The sequence below is a fragment of the Thunnus maccoyii genome, chromosome 2, assembly GCF_910596095.1.
Source record: "Thunnus maccoyii chromosome 2, fThuMac1.1, whole genome shotgun sequence".
NCBI classification, from domain to species: Eukaryota; Metazoa; Chordata; class Actinopteri; order Scombriformes; family Scombridae; genus Thunnus; species Thunnus maccoyii.
Window position 1 is genome coordinate 1,577,484 of NC_056534.1, and position 20,506 is coordinate 1,597,989.

The window sequence follows — 20,506 nt, forward strand, 5'->3', positions numbered from 1 at the left end:
GTCAGTTAGAGAAGACACAATATTATTAATATCAATTGTAAACAACACAGGACCCAGAACTGATCCCTGTGGGACACCTTTTGTTATCGGTAAAAACTCTGATTGGATATTTCCAGCTTTCACACACTGAAACCATCTACAGGCAGTCGAATCAAACCCAATAAAACGTCAACGTCTCTGAATAAGCAGAGAAAGCTCAACTGTGTCGAACACTTTTGACAAGTCAATGAAAACAGCAGCACAATTCTTCCTTTTTGTCCGAACAAGAAACAATATCGTTTACAGGTAATGTAACAGCAGAGATGGTCTGAAACCAGACTGCTGAGGGCTGATACCAGGTGAAATGGAAAGATTAAATATGTGTGTTATCTGCTCCAGTTGATTTCCTGGGATCAATGGTTTGTAGTGACCAGGAGAAATAGGTTTGTAATGTAATGTGTGTTTTACAGGGTAAATACAAGCATCTCACACTGGCACACGAGAAACACTTTAAAATGTACATCTCACACATCTCGTCACAAGTCGCTGAATGAGGCACAAACGCAGAGGAAAGAGAATAAAATCACATATAAAACGGTAAAAATCAAACCACAACCAAGCGTAAGTCAAACCTTAAATAAAACAACATAAAACTCTGAATAAGGCAGCAGACGAGATTTGCAGATAAACTTTTATGTTTCTGTCAACATACTGAAGCTGCTCATATGGTACATTTATCTGAATATTGTAAAAAAAAAAAAACTTCAGGTCAGATTATTTTGTTATTTTAAACATTTTGTATGTTTTTAAATCAAAACTGTCAGATTCTGTTAATTTATATTTCCATATTTACTTATAAAATGAGTAAATATGGAAATTTACTGTATATTTTTAATAAAGTACATTTTAATGATGAAGTCAGAGACCAGGTCAGCGGTAATAAATCATGTTTACAATATTTTTTGAGCTGCCAAAGTTCAATCTGAAGTAGCTGATTCAGTTTTCACATATTTTAGTGAAGATGTTCTATTAATACGTTTTAAAATGGATCTGATGCCAGCGTGAGATGGATGTTAAACATTCACTCAAAACCAAAACAATATGAAAGCCTGTAAGAAAAATATACACAGTTTATGTACAACAATGTTCAGATTTTAAAGCACTTTGAGGCAAATTTGCTACATGAATAATAAAAAAATCAAATCAAAATGATCGATGACTGAACATCTGATATGTTTCCTTTAAAAGTTGACCACTTTGTGAAATATGTTTGTTCTCAGTAAAGAACACGTTATATCTTGTTTTGTTAAATTCATACAAAAAGCAAAGTGGCTGCAGCTTCATATTTACAACTGATATCAGTCTTCTGACTCAGCATGAAAGCAAATGTTCACAAAATGTTGAACTATTCCTTTAAAACGTGTCGATTAAATAAATTTAATGTTTGTTTTTTAAAAAAAAATTGTATTTAATTCCTCAGAAACATCATATTAGCAGTCTTTAATAAAAATTAAAAGTTCGTTCTTTGAACACTTATTTTAAACGGCGCCATTACTCGTGTTGCTCTTTATGCAGCCAATCATTTAAATTATATTGATGTTAATCTGATTTTTAGAAACAAACTATTCAATTTTTGGTTTAGAGCTGATAACAGGAACCAATTTGAGCTCCAGAATCTCCCAGTACTCCCAGCAGGCTGGAAAACATCTGATCTGTAAAACTCAACCTGACTTTACTGTGATATTTATCTCCAGGATAACGAGAACCAGTAGCAGACTGGAGCCTGGTGGTTCTACTTTAGCAGCTACTTTCTGTAATTCATATGATCCAAATAATTTTTTAGAAGGCATTCAGGAACCTTTTTGTACACGTTAAAAATAACTTAAATATTGCAACTTGTCTTAAGAGTCATTTCACCCAGAAATAAAATATTGGTTAAATTATTTTATGGAGTGAAATTTCTATTAATGTTCAAAGTCAAAAACATTAAAAGGCACAATCAGTGATAGAGAGTGGTTGATGTTGAATGAACAGTCTGACATTTCAGTAAATCCTCTCAGATGTTTCAGTTTCATCTTAAAGAGACAGATCCAGGACGTGTTTAGCCTAGCTAAGCACAAAGACTGGAAGCAAGGGGAAACTGCTGGCCTAGCTCCATCTGAAGAGAAAATAATCCAACTTCAAACAATCTCTCACGAACCTGAACCAAACCTGAACACACACAGGGCTCAGGATGTGAACCCGGGTCTCTGCTGTCAGAGTCCTGCATCTTTTACGCCCCCCCATCAACTGTTAGCATGTCCAGCTAACTAGCTTACTATTTACAGTGTTAACCTTGCATGATTTCCAAAGTCAAACAGCATTTCATTAGCTCACTACATCCGTTTGTGGGGTTTCAGGCTACGTTACGCCCTGTTCAGGATGGGAGCATCCCCTGTGTGGAGCCGGGATGCTATCAGAGTTTAAGCTAACGTTAAAGACTGCTAACGTCTGTCTTGATCTTTACTGGATTTTGGGAAGTTAACACTCCAGTAACTGCAGCCAACGTTACCTGAGATAATTTGACATTGGCCAAACATACCAGTTAGTCCTCATGCTAAAAGCCTTTTCTGTTGTAATGTTAAAGTGAAAAACTGTTTGAAAATATGAAAAAGTATGTAAGCTAAGCAGCAAAACATGGTTATCTTATAATGAAATAAGTCTGACTTTACTTTGTTATTATGCTCCTTATAATACTAAGACTTACTACACAATTTTTTATTTCCATGTCTTCCACGTGTCATCAGTTGGTGATGACTTTTTACCTGGAAACCTGTTAGCTTTAGCCTCAGTTTGCCAGCATGATATCATGTATGTAGCCATCAAATGCATCTTTAAAACCCTTTTACAGGGTTCTTGTGTTAAAACAAATCAGCCAGTGACAGTTAACAACCAACTTATGGAGCTAATGTTCGTTTAATTAGCTAGCTAGCGACAGCTGAAAGAATCTGCTAGCGACAGTTGTTGTTTCAGTGCAACTGACGGCTAGAAATGAGAATCTGTTTTTGTCTACTTTTTTCAGAAATCAAGGAGGCGTTGTTTGAAAAATAACTGTGAATTTCAACACTAAATCTGCCACTTTTATTGTAAACTGTATATTTGCTTTGCAAGAATGGACAAACTGAAGTGTAGCAACAGAAACTAAAAGGGAGGCGGGGTTTGGTTAATTTACCTTCAATGTCAGACTGTTCTCTTAAAGGTTGATATGATATAAACGCTTCATGTGTCAGTGTGGAGGTTTGGTCTGTAGATAACATTTAGACTGACTGACAGTGTTTCTGCTGTGGTAGTCAAAACTCCAACAGCAGCACTGTAACTGCATAATATTGCTCTACTAAACTCTATGGTAGCACACTGTACTGCAGAGATGGGTGATATCATTATTATTTCACAATTCTCTGTTAACATAATGAAAGTACAAAAACATGATTGTCAAAAAAAGAAAAAAGGCCAAAATCAGAAACCAAAATAAGACACGGTCATAATCTGCCTCTTCGAATTCGTCCCTTTAAGGATGTGTTCACTGTTGTTCAACCTTTATGCAAATTCCACAAATGTAGGCAAAAGAAATAAAGGCAAAGGCTGCTTTGCAACCTGAGAAGATGAAGATCTCTGAACTGTGAGCTTTTAGTTTAGCTAATGGATTTTCTTATCAAACCTTCTATCTCTCCTCATGCCTCACTTTAATTCCACAGTATCTCAAATTAAACTTTTAGCTGAAGTCTGGTTTATGACCTTTTTGCAAACCAGTGTTTGCTAAAGATAATCTGTGTGGGAGACATTTGGTACTACTGAACCTCAAACCTTGTTTTAATAAGGTCTTTGTGTATAAACAGTGAACAAATCCTTTAATGATCTTACCATTTTCCAAGCAACATATTGTTGAGTAAAAAAAAGTTTAATAGCCTTGTTTTCAGGTGGATGATGATGTTGGATTTTGACAGCATCTGATGGGTTTCTAGGAAGTAGCGTGAGCCCAGGCAGTAGATTAACCCAACAGTAAAGAAGCACATGATCCTCCAGAAGAGTAGAAAACACGAAAGTCATCTAAGTTGATTAAATACGTTTTCCAGCAGTGATGATATGATGGCTGGTCCTAAACTGAAATCACAGCTCAGTGAGAGGGGATCTGGTGATTTACTGGTGAAAAGATGCAAAGGGCTCCAAGTTCTGTCCAAAACCACAGTGAAACTGGTTGAGAAGTGACACTTTTTTTTTTTTTTTACTTTCCAGGTCACATAAAACTGTCTCAACTGCACTTCAGTTCAATCATAATCATCATTAAAAGGTGCCCTGTGAAGTTTTCCTGGAAACAAACTTTATCCTTGAGGTCTAACAAAAATGTTGAGTGCATTCCTTTCCTAATAAAAACAAAACCATTTTTTGTAGGAGTTTGAATCCTGCATTTTTTAAATCCATGTTTGCTTGCTAGCAGTCTTTTTCTGTCTTGCTTTTGTTGGCACATTGCTGCGTTTCTTGGTACATTACAGCCACCTATAAATCAGTGGAATAGCTTGAAACTAGGAATGTATACTGCGTCACCTGTATATGTGCACAAGATCAAAGTAGCTACTAGAGGTCAAAAACTCCACAAGGAAACTTAAGACCCACTACACACTGATATTTAGTCTTTGAAATGCTGTTGAGACAAAGTTTAGTTGAATCTTCGTATCTAAAAATACTTTTCAACCAATCATGGCCTGTTTTTCACCTTGTTGCCTTGACAACTTTTCACTCGCAAATGACCAAACCAACACTTGCTGTGATTGAAAGAGTCCAGAAGGTGACAAGGCGGGAAAAAAACAATACAAAAAAACATTGAACCAAGTGAGGAGGAACCTGATTAAATCCAGCCTTGCATTGACCTCCTTCTGGTTCCTTCCTGTCAGAGGAGTCGAGGCCTGGATGGGTTTGGTCTGACTGAGGAATAGGCTCCGATATGGGTGATGAGGTTGGGTTCCACGCTATGAGACCTTTCCTCTGGGATTGTCCTGGCCATCTGATACAGAACCATGTCTTTGGCGTTTCCCTTGATGCAGAACGAGCCGTCCAGATACTCTGCCACCCTAAGAGAGGCGTTGCCGGGGAAGAGCATGGCTGGCGTGCAGCACTCAGTGGCTGGAGAAACGGCGTAGAGCTGCGGGGAAAGTCTCCGCACCTCCAGGAGGTAGTGCCGCCCCACCAGCTCGGCAACAGCCATGAAGTAGAGGGTGAAGAAGAGAAGGTGGCTGGTCGACAGCGTGAAGGAGAAAGAACAAGGATTCCAATAAGGAAAGGTGAGGAGGAGGGCCGTCGCTCCGACCAGCCCGAGTCCCACCCACTCCAGGATGCGGTAGGGTTCAGGGTTCCAGTAGCGCTGAAGTCTTTCAGGGTGATACAACTTGATGTAAAGAGTCTGGAGGGAAAACCGACGTGACAGCAAGTCCTTTATAACCGCAAAAAAGTCCCCTCTAGGCAAAGCATCGTCCTCCAGGACAACCATGTTTTTGGGCTTCACCAGCTCCTGTCCTTTCTGCAGGCAAAAGACATAATCCCTCTTCTCCCTCTCGAAGGTGTTGACCCGTTCCCTGTTCCTCTGCTGCTCCCGAGGGGATCGCCGGATCACCCGGAAGTGTCGCTCCAACAGCTTGGCGTCCTGGTTTTCATGTGGGCCGCTTTCCACGTCGCAGACCAGCACCTCTGCGCACCGCCGCTCCCCGCAGCTTCCCAAGAGGCCGTTCAGCTGCCGCATCACCTGGAGCAGGTAGTGGAAGTCCCGCCCCTCACTCCGCTGGGCTGTCACCACGGTAACCAGCAGCTCAGGATGCTGGGCGATGTCGCTGAATCTGGAGGCCACCGCAGTGGAAGTGCTCTGCCAGAAGTGCAGGGCGTCCTGACCTCGGTCGAGGCTTTCCCGCAGGACCTCCTCACTCATGGAGTCCAGGTACATGGACTTGATGAAGAAGTAAGAATAAAGCAGCCGATGGCAGCAAAGAGGTAGAACAACGCAAAATGTGATGACGGCAAGGATGAGGGCTTGAGTGACAGTGCTCGACCATCGCAAGTACTGACTGAAGAAGGCTTTCCATCGAGGCATTGGTGAAACAGAGTGGAACCACACGGTGACAAAATGAAGTCACACCGACTGATGGAGGAGGAGAGTTTACCCAACTGAGAACAGCTCAACATTTACAGCGTCCCAGCGTGCAGTTTGCTTCAGAATACCTATGGCACTGCCCGCAGCAGTGAAACCTGATCGACCTGTTGTGAACTGATATCTCTGTGGAAAATGAGTCCGGTGTTGGCACTTGTTCTTCTTGTAAACAGAGAGGTGAGAGTTTCAGCCCGGCCCGGGTCGTCTGGTTCTGTTCTGCTGTCTGTAGAGAGAAATGGGATGAGAAGAGGTTTTCTATCAGTTACTGTTGTCAACAGTTCAATCAATATCATCGTTTATCATCTTTAAGTTGAGTTGTATCTAAATGAGCTATCATATTAGCTAATTATATCTTGTATTTTCTCCAACAGTTCCTAAAATGTTACTAATATTACTTAAAGTTGTTAAGAAATGATGATGTAAATACTTATTTATTATTAGCTGCACTGATCCATCAGGTGAAATTCCTCTACAGGTCTTGTGCATCATCATTTTCCCCCAAAATTCAGCCAGACAGATTTAGTATCTTTGTGATCTTTTTTCACTAGAACTGAAGAAAAGTTGTGATTCACAGTTTTTCAAGTGTGTCTTAAAACAACAGTCAGGAGCCCAAATGAACATTAAACCTGTTTTTCTTGCTGTAATCATTCCTCCTGTTCATACTGACCATTAGAAGATCCCTTCATAATGACCTTACAATGGAAGTGATGGAGGACAAAATCCACAGTCTGAAGCTAATATGAAGCTTCAGCGTCCAAATGAGTCAAATCAAGTAGATATCTTTCAACGTTACAGTCTTTTTAGTGCCAAAGTTCCTCTTTTTGTTACTATACTTCCACCTGCAGCTCAACAGGGAAACACTGTCCGAGGAAACACAAAGAGGGAATTTGATGCTAAAAAGACTGTAAATGTGTCAGATATCCACTTGATATGACTAACTCAGACTGCTGAAGCTGAATAGAAGCTTCACACAGACTTTTAAACGCACAGTATGTAATTTCTGCTTCTATGGGTCTCAATCGAAACAATAACAAAAGATGATAACGTTTGATAACGGTGTGAAGTAGCGTGGGATCATGGGAGTTGTTGTCTTCATTGTTAACCAACCGGCTTCTCCTTGTTAGGATGCCATAAAATGAGTCATACTACACACTAAATTTAACCTCTTATCATTCCTGTAACATCAGTTGAAAACAGGAACACCCAACGTAAACAGAAAGCTGTTCTTGAACCATCAGGAGTGGCTGCTGGCATTGAGTAACAGTCTGAACACACTGAAGTAGAAAGTTTTTAATGCTGCCTGAATATATATTTTTTTTGCAAACAGATGCCTGTAGATGACCTACAGTACAGCTGAGACTTACTACTAACACAGCTGGGACCACAGCATTTAACCTCAACTAGTCCAAGATCAAATATAATGACCACAGAAAATGAATATTTAACACGTTTTCCCAAAAAAAAGGCCCTTAAATGACCCCTGCTTCAGACTAACTGAGGCATGAACACATTATACTACTCTGCTCCCTTCTCGAAACTTAACTTTGCGCATATAACAAACAGGAAGACCTAAACAGCTGCTATATAAGGTGATAAACTGCATCCTGTGTGCTTGTTTCTCTGCTCTGCATTAAACTAACACAATGAAGATAAAAACAAACAAACAGTATAAAGGAGAAAACGGTCTGTTTGCGCTTTATAACGTCTGTCTGATTAAAACAGTCTGTTTGAGTCTGATTACACGGAAACACCTGGCTGCTGTTTTACACTGTGTCTACACACTTCAACAGGAACCAAAGATCAGCGAGGAAACAGCCCGTTAACGGACCGTCGGTTAGCAGCATGACTAACGGACCGGCTAACGGACGACTAACGGACGACTAACGGACCGACTAACGGACCCTCTGTGGAGGCGTTATGAAGAACAGGTTTCACAGGGATAAAAGCAGAGAAAAGACACTCACGGAGAGTTGAGGAGCTGCTGCTGTGGGCTGATGGCTGCCATGTCCGAAGATCACAGCTACGGTAACAGACACGCACTCTAAATAACGTAATACTCCGACTACATGCGCAGGGAAATTAATCACTGCTGCTGCTGACCTGCAGGGGGCGCTGCACCGCCTGAGAAAAACTACAGATATTTATATTATAGTACAACTAGTATCCTTGTGGTATTGATACTTTTGCTAAAGTAAAGGAGACACGGAGAAGCAGAACAACAACAGCAACAACAACAACAATAATAGATACATGACTAGCAACAACAAACAGCAGCAACAGCTGGAGAAGGACGTCCCCACGGATAAGGGCCACACACTGGTCCCTGGGGTTTCCTGAGGGTGAGAAAGCACAAAGAACTGTGGAGAAGAAGCCAAGTTAGTAATATTCAGTAATGGTTTATGAATACATACAGCTGGAGAGGAGGAGAGAGGAGCTCAGTGCATCATGGGAAGTCCCCTGGCAGTCTAGGCCTATAGCAGCATAACTAAGGGTCACTCACATCCTTTAATTAACTAAAAGTATTGATACCACAATGTAAAGATACTCCATTACAAGTAAAAATCCTACATTTAAAATCCTACCTAAGTAAAATTACAATATTAACTGCAAAATGCACTTAAAGTACTAAAGTTAAAGTACTTGTTTTGCAGAACATCAGGCTGTGACTGATATATTAAATAAATGTAACAGTGTTATTGTTGCTGCTGCTGGAGGTGGATCCAGTTTGAACTACTGTGTGAGGGGTCCTGAGATGACAGATCAAGTACGAAAGAAGAAAAAAACATAATTCTGTTACATAAATTTGAATTATTCTTTTCAGAACTTTTCGTTAATCTTTGCATTTGTTGTGAAATATTGGAGAGTTTTACGTCTTTGGGCCTCAATCGGTTATTTATGTGAAACCACGTGAGGGGAAATGTGTCTTTGGTGGAACTGAAAACAACTGAAAGACGTCTGAAACATAACAAAGAGACACAAATACACACTGATTGTTTCGTAAAAAGCCGAACAGTTTAAGAACTGCTGGTTTGATCTTTATTTTTAAATTTTTTTTATGTCAAATCTTCATCTGAAAAGTAACTAAAGCTGTCAAATAAATGTAGTGGAGAAGAAAGTACAATATTTCCCTCTGAAATGTAGAAAGTAGCATCACATGGAAATACTCAAGTAAAGTAAAAATACCTCAAAATTGTACTTAACTACAGTAGTAGTTTTCCACCACTGCCAATAATAACCACACTGTCACATTTAGCAAACATTTACAGATTTCCCTGTTTATTTTGGATTGTCAAAAGAAAACAGAACTGTTATTTCACTTTCTGAATGAAGCCGTCGTCTTTGTGTTGGTTGATGGTTGACGGTTGATGGTTGACGGTTGATGGTTGATGGTTGCTTTGCTGAATATCCTTCCATTGGATGAGCTTCTGTAAACAGCTGTATGAAACATTGTTATGACTTTTTAATCTCTCGTCGTCTCTATTCTTGCCTTCATACAAATGTACTGAAAGTTTACTTTTACAGTATGTCATCTTATTTTAAAATGTAATCCTATTATTCAACCCTGTGTTATTGTGTTTTAATATTTTACCATTTTTTAATTTAAGTTTTTTTTTTTAAAAATTGTGCAGACAACATACAGTACATAAATATATAAAACAAATACATCTGATTGATTTACGAGCTATTAGCTATGTTTTAACAAAATTTCATCAACTTTTCAAGTATATTTATATATAGTATTTCATGTATGTATATATATATAGTAGTATAGTATTACTACATACTGTATGTATTGAATTAGTTGTGATGACCTGTAGATCCAGCAGGTGGCAGCAGAGTCAACATGATGCTGACAACATGAACAGCTGCGGTTTATTGTGTCATCTTGTATTTTACGGTGACAATAAAACTGAACCTTGAGTCTTTCTGCAGGTCGACTTCCAACAAGCTGCAAACATCTCGTCCACACTCGAAGACCCTCAAAGCTGTGACTGTCTTCATTTCTTCATGTCTTCACTATAAGATATGAAATGATTTATTAACAGATTACAGACACAAAAAACAAAAATCCAAAGGACAACATGTTAAAGTGAAAACATTTATTTCCAACATATTGTAGTCCTGAGATGTTAAAAGACAAAAAAAACATAAATAATCACAAAAACATTCATCATAGAAACTAAACAATAATAACGCTCACATTAAAATACAAGGACAGTTTGATTACTACAGTATTAATAATCTAATGATGTCATATATAATAATATATCAGTCAGAGGGACCAAACCACTACTTTTACTGCAATACTTTAACTACATCAAGCTCAGAATACTTATGTACTTTTACTGCAATACTTTAACTACATCAAGCTCATAATACTTATGTACTTTTACTGCAATACTTTGACTACATCAAGCTCATAATACTTATGTACTTTTACTGCAATACTTTGACTACATCAAGCTCATAATACTTATGTACTTTTACTGCAATACTTTAACTACATCAAGCTCATAATACTTATGTACTTTTACTGTAGGAGGATTTTCATGGAGGACTTTTACTTGTAATGGAGTATTTGTACATTGATGTATTGGTACTTTTACTGCAGTAAAGGATCTGAATACTTCTTCCGCCTCCGTCTGTTTATCAGTTTATCTCTATCAGGAGTCTCATCTCCGATCTGAACGTCAGAGTGACGTTAACCTCCGACACAAACACACAAAACATCCTCCAGATATTTGGTCAGGAATGTGAGCGACATCAGATCTGATAATAATCATCTGATAAACTTTATGTCACCTGAATGTCAAACTGTGGACTCGATGACCTCTGAGGAGACCAGAAGTGAAACAATCAGACGAATCATCAACACATACTTTGATTATCAGTTAACTGTTAAGACATATTTTAAAGCAACAAGCAATAATAATAATACAGCAATAATTCTGCTGCTCTTTTTCTCTTATATGATAGTAAATTAATACTTTAAGTATCCTCAAATGTTCACTTTAATTGACAAAAATGAATGTATTTCATCTTATTTGGTCAATTTAAAAAGGCCCTAAACTCTACAGATAATCCATTAAAAATACCTTAATACATAACATTTAAGTTATCCATTAATTAGCTCCATAAATCTCTAAATTAATGGAGTTTTATGGTGTCTAGTTTCATGGTGTAATCTTTTGAATGTTCACCTGATAAACCAAATTTCTGTTCCGATAAAGAGCTTTTTTCTTTAGTTTTCACGTGTTTCAACAAAATCTGACAAAATGTTTCCAGACAAAATGACACCAGAAAAGACATTTTCTACATCAGTGAGATGAACAAACCATCAAAGTCTCAACTAGGGGTGTGCCCGAATACAATTACGTTATTCGGCAAAGCACAAATAATGGGGTTTCTTATGAATATTTGTTTCATACAAATATTTTAAAAATTATTTGTTTTCGGGAAAAAACAAACAAAAAACAAGTCAAATACCAGCGCGCAGGTCGGTTACATCACTATCTCAGTGTCTCTCCTCTGCTCCGCTGTGACGTCTATCAGCAGGTCTCAGTGAGGGGAGTCACATCCACCTGCTACATGACGCACATTTCCTAATATGGACATCAGTCTTGGAGTTGGGAGTGTTCCTCAGAGATAAAACTGAGCTACTGACACACGCTTCATGAACACTTATCGTAACACTTTAATTTTATAAAATTAAAAGCGTAATAAAAACAAAAACAGGATTTTTAAACCTCTTTCCAGCTTTATTCGAATACAAATACAAATACAAATACCGGGCCTTCTGCACATCCTTATTCTCAACATCACTGAACAACTAAAGATCAACACTTTAATTTAAATCATCTAATAAAACAGAATTCTCTCTTTTTTTTGGTCATTTACAGTTTCAACATATTAATGTTGATCTTTTCATACTTTATATTACAGGAAATCTCTCAGAATCTATACTTGTGAGATAAATTCTGCTTTTTAACCAACGTTTCTATGAATAATGAACGTTAGCGTTAGCGGAGGTTTGTTTCCTCGACAGCAGGCCTGTTTGTTGTGACTCTGATGTGATGTTAAGTGTTTTATGTTTTATGGAAACAAACGTGTTCAGCTGGATTCTGGATCTTTGATACATGAACTCACTGAACTCTGACATTCATTAACAACAGCAGGGTCTTTGTTTGGTTAATATTATTATTTTCATTGTGTATAAATGTAGTTTCTGAATTTGGGCTCAGATTAATGATTAGGGGTGTGCTCAAATACGAATACATTATTCTGCAAAGCACAAATAGTGGGTTTTATACGAATATTTGTTTCATACAAATATTTTAAAAATTATTTGTTTTTGGGAAGAAATAAAAAAAACATGTTTGCAGGTTGGTTACATTGTTATCTCAGTCCCAAGAGACTCTCCATAACCTGTTGTTCCCCTTCTCCTTTCCACAAAGTTAGGTTGTAAAAAATAGGCAATAAATGAAAAGTGCAAAGCAAGAATCACCTTTGAAGTTCTTCTACATGTTACATGCTGTGCTGTCTGTGTGTTATGGGTGTATAAATAGGTAGAGGTCTGTCTGCAATGAGGCGATGAATAAAGTTTTATCTCAATAGTCAGCGCAGTCGTCTATGATCTGGGAGACTCCAGTTCAAGACCTGGTGTGGGAACCTCCTTCATAAGGTAGTTTATTCATGAACATTTATTGTAACACTTTAATTTGCTAAAATTAAAAGCGTAATAAAAACAAAAACAGGATTTTTAAGCCTCTTTCCACTTTTATTCGAATACAAATACAAATACAGATACTGGGCTCTCTGCACATCCCTACTAATGATTGTTTTCATTATCAATTCATCCTATCGATTATTTTCTAGATTAGTTGTTTGGTCTTTAAAATGTCAGAAAATGGTGAAAATTGTTTCTCAAAGCCAAAGACGACGTCTCGTTTTATCCACAACACAAAGATATTCGGTTTACTGTCACAGAGGACGAAAAAACTAGAAAATATGCAGATTTGAGAAGCTGGAATCAGAAAATTTGGACATTTTCTCTTAAAAAACAATTATCAAAATAGTTGGCAATTCATTTTCTGAATGAATGAATCAATTAATCTAAGTATAGCAGAACAATTATAACAAAAAGAACATCTAACTTTATCCCAAACAGTCCATCGTCTTAATATACTCTTATTAAACTGTGTTAACTGTCTCATGTTTTAGTGAAATATCTCAACTACTATCAGACTGACATCCAGTATGTATCAATGAACTATTGTGGGTTGGTAGGGAGGGAGGGATTACCCCTACAGGGTGATAAGTATCTCAAACATCCAGTCCAATCATGGATTTATCAGCAAACTAACTGAATAAGTATTACTACAGTAAATGTTCAAGCAGTCTCCTATCTGTTAAGTTGAATGGTATCAGAATCGTCTAACAGTTTATTATCATGAATTATAAAGACATGTATTCAATCTGCTCATTTGAGAAAATGAACTCAACTTTAGTTTATCTTAACTGCTTGAAGAATCCCTAAAAATTGTCCGTCCTGTTGTCAGTTGTGTTTTGACATTATTGTTATCATTATTAGTATCAGACTTTACTGGAATGTTTCAAATATGTTATAGTGGGATATATTATGTTATTATACTTTATTATTTTGTGCTGTTATTGTATGTTTTTTCTTCAACAACTATCAGACTGACATAAAAGTTTATACAGATTCAATGGAAAACAGTGAACAAAGGAACAAAGCAGGAGAGCTGAGAGAATGTAATATCCTCAATATGTGCACAGATACATACATAAAGAACACAGAACAGTTTGTGATCAGCAGCAACATGTTTCAAGCTTCTTCCTCAAGCAGCATCCAAATCTCAGATTCATGTGTTGGACTGTAAAACATCAGAAAATTGTACAAAAAGTCTCATGAACCAAAGTTAATTTCAATATATCAGATATTTGTCAAGCTAACGTGGCTACAAACGTTTCAGCATCAGGTCAGAGGTCACCAAGTTTGTTCTTTGTTCCCAAACTGAGTCATAATTTCATTTATAAACATTTATTTTGAAAAACCTGCACGTAGACGTATCAGGAAGTGTGTTTGCTGTGTTAATTCTGTACGTACAGCTGACAGAGATCCACCATCAGCAGCGAGACGCCGTCACACTGACAGTTTTCTTACTGAGCCGTGCCGAGCCGAGCCGAGTCGCTCCAGTTGGCAGGAGACACTTGAGGAAGACCATCAGTATTCGTCACCGTCCACGACCTGTCAGACACCTGCCAGGTTGGTTTACTGGTTACAGACAGTCTGGTAACTAAAACCACGACAGGAAGCTCATGAACCAAACAATTACATCTGTTTCTGTCCGACCGATGACAGAAATAACAACACATTGTTTCTTTCTTTCTGTTAAACTGTGCAAATGTTTTAGGCAGTAAAAGTAAAGTGAGGATGCTTTGAATAGTTTTTATTTATCAGTTAACTTGATCTAAAGTCGAGCAGGTCGGTTGTTCCTGCATCTTCATCTTCATCTTCTGCTGCTTCTGTCTCGTCATGTTAATCCCAGACTGACTCCATGATGTTGAGATCAGGACTCCTTGTTCCTCTGGTTGATGAAGATGGTTGTTTATGACTCTGCTGCAGATGATCAGACGCCTCCCTGAAGAATCTAAACATCTAAAGTGCCCTAAACGTTTGCACAGTGCTGTTTATCTCTTGGAAAAATTCTCTTTCCAAGTAAACCAGGTCTGCAACATTTCCAGATTCTCTGATTCAGCTTCTTAAATGTGAATATTTTCTGGTTTCTTTGGTCTTTGTGTTGTGGATAAAACAAGACATTTGAGGACGTCGTCTTTAAGAAACACTGATCCACATTTCTGACTGACTCTTTGTCAGCTACAACTTTTAAAACTTTGATTTAAAACTTGTTTTAAATGCTGAAAAAACAAAATTCTTGATGTTTTCAAACGCAGAATCAAAGCCACTGAATCTTCCATCCGTCACCACTCAGAGCTCAGAGTCTGTATCTCAGTACAAACATCCAGGAAACATCATTGATGATTCTCTTTCTTTTAAGCCTCATAATCAGCAATTAGTGAACAAACTAAAGCTGAAATTGAGTTTTTATTTTAGAAACAAGTCGTGCTTTTCCTTTGAGGCTGAAAGGAGACGTGTTTTTGCTGCCTTTATATCTGTGCTGATGTTATATATACATACATGTGTCTACCATGAAGCACTGAGGTTTATTACTAATCTTAAAGGTCTTCCTCACCTTCAGCATATTCTTATTTATATTCTTGGTCTGCTTCCATCTTACCTACAGATCTCCATCCTTCAGAAACCAGTACTGAACTGGGAAAAGATGCATTAACAGTAATTCTAAATGACTCGGACATCTGGCTGTAGATGTTTTGACTGATTCATTTCACCCCTGTTTGATGAATATTTTTATTTGAATATTTTATATGTTTGTTTATGTTTTCAAGCCTGTTAACTGTGCTGCTTCCCGTCTTCACCAGGACGCTCTTGTAAAAGAGATTTTTAATCTCAATATGACTCTTCCTGGTTAAATAAAACTTAAAAAAAAGATTTTATGGACCAAACAACAATAATGAAAATAATCATTGGTTGCAGCCCTGAAGTAAACATTAACCTTTAATTGGCTATCGGCTGGTCACATTACTGTGAAACCTATAAAGATATTCGTGGCCCTCAGATGATAAATTTTGGGGACTTTTCTCCAAAAAACAACATCAAGACAGAAGTTCCAGTTGTACACAAGAAATATCTAAATCTACTGGTCTGATCCCAGTCCTGCTCCCCAGAGGATGAACCCTTACGACCAACGTTACCAGTACTCGTCGCTGCAGCCTGTAGGAGGCGCCAGTACTAGGGGTGTGCCCGAATACAAATACGTTATTCGGCAAAGCACAAATAGGGTTTTTTTGTTTTGTTTTGTTTTTTACGAATATTTGTTTCTTACAAATATTATAAAAATTATTTGTTTTCGGGAAGGAAAACAAACCATGTTAAATACATCACTATCTCAGTGTTTCTCCTCTGCTCCGCTGTGACGTCTATCAGCAGGTCTCAGTGAGGGGAGTCACATCCACCTGCTACATGACGCACATTTATTAATTTGAACGTCACAACTGGAGTTGGGAGTGTTCCCCAGAGATAAAGCTGAACTACTGACACACACTTCATGAACACTTATTGTAACACTTTAATTTTCTAAAATAAAAAGCGTAATAAAAACAAAAACAGGATTTTTAAGCCTTTTTCCACTTTTATTCAAATACAAATAATTTTGCTGCCTCAACAAATACAAATACAAACTTTATAGTGAAACTATAAGACCAAACAACTGAACTGAAACTTTACACAGCATACTTTATTAATCGATTTGGAGTATTGATCCAGGACTGTAGCGTTTATCATCTGATCATTAAGTATTCAGCGCCGAAGATTAGATAACACAGAGTCTCCCAGCAGGTCGACTCATTACCCGATAACACCATCAGCAGGACAATAGAGCAGCAGGAAAAAAAGAGGAATTCACCCGCAGCTCAGGTTGCTTCACTCAGTGGAAACTGAGTCCTGGAGGAGCTGTGACTGACAGGTGGAGGAGGGTCGCACTGGGAGGACTGGAAGGACTGGGACAGAGAGGGAAAGCTTGTTTTTTTTTACTCTTTTATATTGTTTGTTTTGTGCCCAGGAAGCCACAGCTCACTGATAATGTTCTCTCGTTAAAGCTTCTCAGATGTGATGTTTTGATGTTTTTCTCTGTCAGTTATCTGAAGGTTTGAACGATTAATGGAGAAAATAACCTGCAGATCAATCGATAATGAGAACGATCCTGGTCCTGATTGACACATATTTTAAAAGTTAAAAGTTTTATTTGGGTCCCCATTAGCTGTTACCATGGCAACAGTTCATTTGTCATTTTTTGGCCTTTGTGTAACACCTGAAAACAGTTTTTATCACCGACACAATGATTCTTTTTTAGCACAAGATCAGTCTGAGATGAGAGATTAGCTTTTTGTTTTTCATTTTACTGTTTTTAGATTGATAGATGGAGAGATTTTTGTTTAATATTGTTCTTTTTTATGGAAACCATTCAATATATTGTTTGATAAGATAAAAAGCATTTTTTAAAGCTGCACCAATAAATATTTTTGTATTGACGTTGAATCAAATGACATCATGTAATGTGAAAGTGTTGCTCTGCAGCTCGACGGAGCTTTTTTAGCCTCTTTTAGCTGCTAGTTTTGGTTTTGCAGCACATTTCCTGTCTGATTCAGTCTCAACTCACTGTACACTTCCTGCCCAGAGACCATCTGGTGAACATAGTGGAGCATTTAGCAGCTAAAGAGCCAGATATTTCCCTCAGGAGTTGGTAGAGAGCAAAAACAGAGTTAAAAGAGAGTGAATACTGGACTTACATTCACCAGGTGGACAGAAACACGACTCCACATGAATGATAATGTTGCTCCGTAACTGCTGGATGTGGAAATAAAAGCAACTGTTTGCTAACATGTTCAACATATCGACTTAAAAGCTGATGATGAGTCAGAGTTGTGTTGTTTCTGATGGAAACTAGAGGACAAAACATCAGTTAATGCAGGTTTGAAATGGTAAAAGTTACTACACGGTACAACAGGCAATAAAACATTAAAATATGGGAACAGACTGATGATCACTGTCAGTGTGTAAAATCTTTACAGCACAGAGGAAGGTTTTGGTTTTATTTTGCAGTTTGGAGAAACAGCGCTGGAGTTCTGGTTCCTGTGTGGACCAGGTTTTGTGTCGGGGGACCTCGTCTGCTGAGCGTTGTCTCCATCAGGAGTAGGTTTCCCGGGCAGGAGGATAAGATGTCAGCGGCAGGAAACCAGATCCAGCCTGGCGATTATCTAAGGTGTTTGTCTGACAGCTCGCCTGCCACAATGCATGCTGGTTGTTTCCATGGTTCTGTTGTTTACAGTGTGAGGTGTGAAAACCTGCAGCAACACAAACAGAACCGAGCTCAGATGTAAAATATTATTATTAGTATTTCTTCATGTCAGACAGCAGAGACAACGATGGAAAGTCAGTGATGGAAGAACTCAGATCCTTTACTGCAGTAAAAGTACATAAGTATTATGAGCTTGATGTAGTTAAAGTATTGCAGTAAAAGTACATAAGTATTATGAGCTTGATGTAGTTAAAGTATTACAGTAAAAGTACATAAGTATTATGAGCTTGATGTAGTTAAAGTATTGCAGTAAAAGTACATAAGTATTATGAGCTTGATGTAGTTAAAGTATTGCAGTAAAAGTACATAAGTATTATGAGCTTGATGTAGTTAAAGTATTGCAGTAAAAGTACATAAGTATTATGAGCTTGATGTAGTTAAAGTATTGCAGTAAAAGTAGTGGTTTGGTCCCTCTGACTGATATATTATTATATATGACATCATTAGATTATTAATAGTGAAGCATCAGTGTTAGAGCAGCATGTTACCGTTGTAGCTGCTGGAGGTGGAGCTAGTTTACACTACTTTATATACAGTTAGCTAGTTTAGTTCAGTGGTTCCCAACCTAGGGGTCGGGCCCCTCCAAAGGGTCAGCAGATAAATCTGAGGGGTGGTGAGATGATTAATGGGAGAGGAAAGAAGAAAAAACAAAGTTCTGATACACAAATCTGTTTTCAGTTTTTGGACTTTTTCTCTAATCTTTGATTTTTGCTGAAATATTGGATCATTTGAACATTTATTGAAATGAAAGCATGTGAGAAGTTTAGAGGGAAAAATCACTATTTGGTGGAGCTGTTAACAACTCATAGACATGTGAAATGTGACCCCGACTACACACTGCTTTTTGTAAGACGTCAAAAGACAAAAAGGTTGGAAACCACAGAAGAACATAACAGCCATCATGATTTCAATGAATGTTATTAAATGTGAACATTTCTCAATGGTGTTTTGAATAAATATGAATCAAATTTAATCTGGATTTCGCTCTACAGTTTGTGAAAATGTGTATCAGCTGCACAAAAATTAAAAAAGTTGAAATATTTCCATTTTTGTTTAATCTGGGTCACTTTGGGAAAAAATTCAGGCAACAAGATCAGTGTTTAATGTGTCTAAAGCTAAAAAGCTACTCAGCACTCCTCCCAAGAATTGAAGCTAGCAGCAGTTGTGGAAAAGAGATCTGACAGCTCACTAACTGCTGCTAAAACCACAGTGTCTCTCTTTTACATTCACACGTGTTCAATAAAGAGGAAACAACATGTAAATCAGACAGAACTGGAGATGTTGGAAGGTGGCTACGCTAACAGTTTCCCTCTGCTTCCAGTATTTGTGCTAAGCTAGGCTAAGCTAGGCTAAGCTAGGCTAAACTGGTTCCCCTCTCTGTACTGAACAACAGTCCATCTGACCAGTAAATATGTATACCAGTAGGAGAAACATGTGGAACAAATAACATGTTGGTTCAGTTCCAGTAAGAAGACGATGAGCAGTCAGAACATTAACTGGAACTGACTGATTATTAATGTTATTAATGTTATTAATGTTATTAATGTTATTAACTTAACTGAGCTTTTCCTGCTATGACAAGTCACAATGTGTAATACTGGAACTGCTGACACTATTAATACATGATACTATTACTGTTACTGTTACCATGACTACCATCAGTAGGAAACATTAATTGTCTCGTTTCATTAAACTTGTGTAGTTGTGCTGTTCTTACTGCATTCACTAATTTTAATAGTTTATCAGTACAGTTTATATGCATGTGTATAAAGATCTTATCATTCTGTCAATCACACTGTATTTTTCCTGGAATAAAATAAATAAATTTATATCTAATCAGCTATATAAATCAAGATTTGTTCCCTGGTTTATAGTAAACTTATTACTATTAGTACAACCACTGATAATAATAATAACATACTTTATTGTGAATATATCCTTATTAATCTCATATTCACAAGAAAAATAAAAACAATTCAGTAATAATAATAATAATAATGATAATAATAATAATAATAATAATAAATATGATAACGTTTATTTATAAAACTTTTACAAAGACAAAATGAAAAAGCAACGTACCCACGTGCAGACAAACTGAATAAGAGATAAAAACACATTTTCAGAAGATGGAATAAAAAACTCTAAAATTCATCATCATCGTTATGTCACGATGAACGCTGCTCCTGTGTTTGTTGTTGTTGTTGTTGATGCTGCTGGTTGTCATGGTGATAAATGAGGCTCTCACTGACTCTCCATCAGACTGAACCTCCAGCGGTCTGTGTGTGTGTGTGTGTGTGTGTGTGTGTGTGTGTGTGTGCGGGCCACCGGGCGTGTC

The 20,506-nt window shown here is 37.5% G+C and overlaps 1 protein-coding gene across 2 annotated transcripts; it reads right to left on the reverse strand.

The window, feature by feature from the left end:
- Positions 1–736: 736 nt before the first annotated feature.
- On the reverse strand, positions 737–8,209 carry pgap4 (post-GPI attachment to proteins GalNAc transferase 4). 2 transcript variants are annotated; one of them, XM_042394279.1, is made up of 2 exons: positions 8,116–8,209; positions 737–6,374 (listed from the first exon to the last, which is right to left on the reverse strand). In XM_042394279.1, exon 2 carries the CDS (start codon positions 6,092–6,094, stop codon positions 4,904–4,906), a length of 1,191 nt encoding a protein of 396 aa, XP_042250213.1. In that variant the 5' UTR covers positions 6,095–6,374; positions 8,116–8,209; the 3' UTR covers positions 737–4,903. The 2 variants fall into 2 exon arrangements, with proteins under 2 accessions (XP_042250213.1, XP_042250222.1); XM_042394288.1 differs by lacking the exon at positions 8,116–8,209 and adding an exon at positions 6,579–6,759.
- Positions 8,210–20,506: the final 12,297 nt, after the last annotated feature.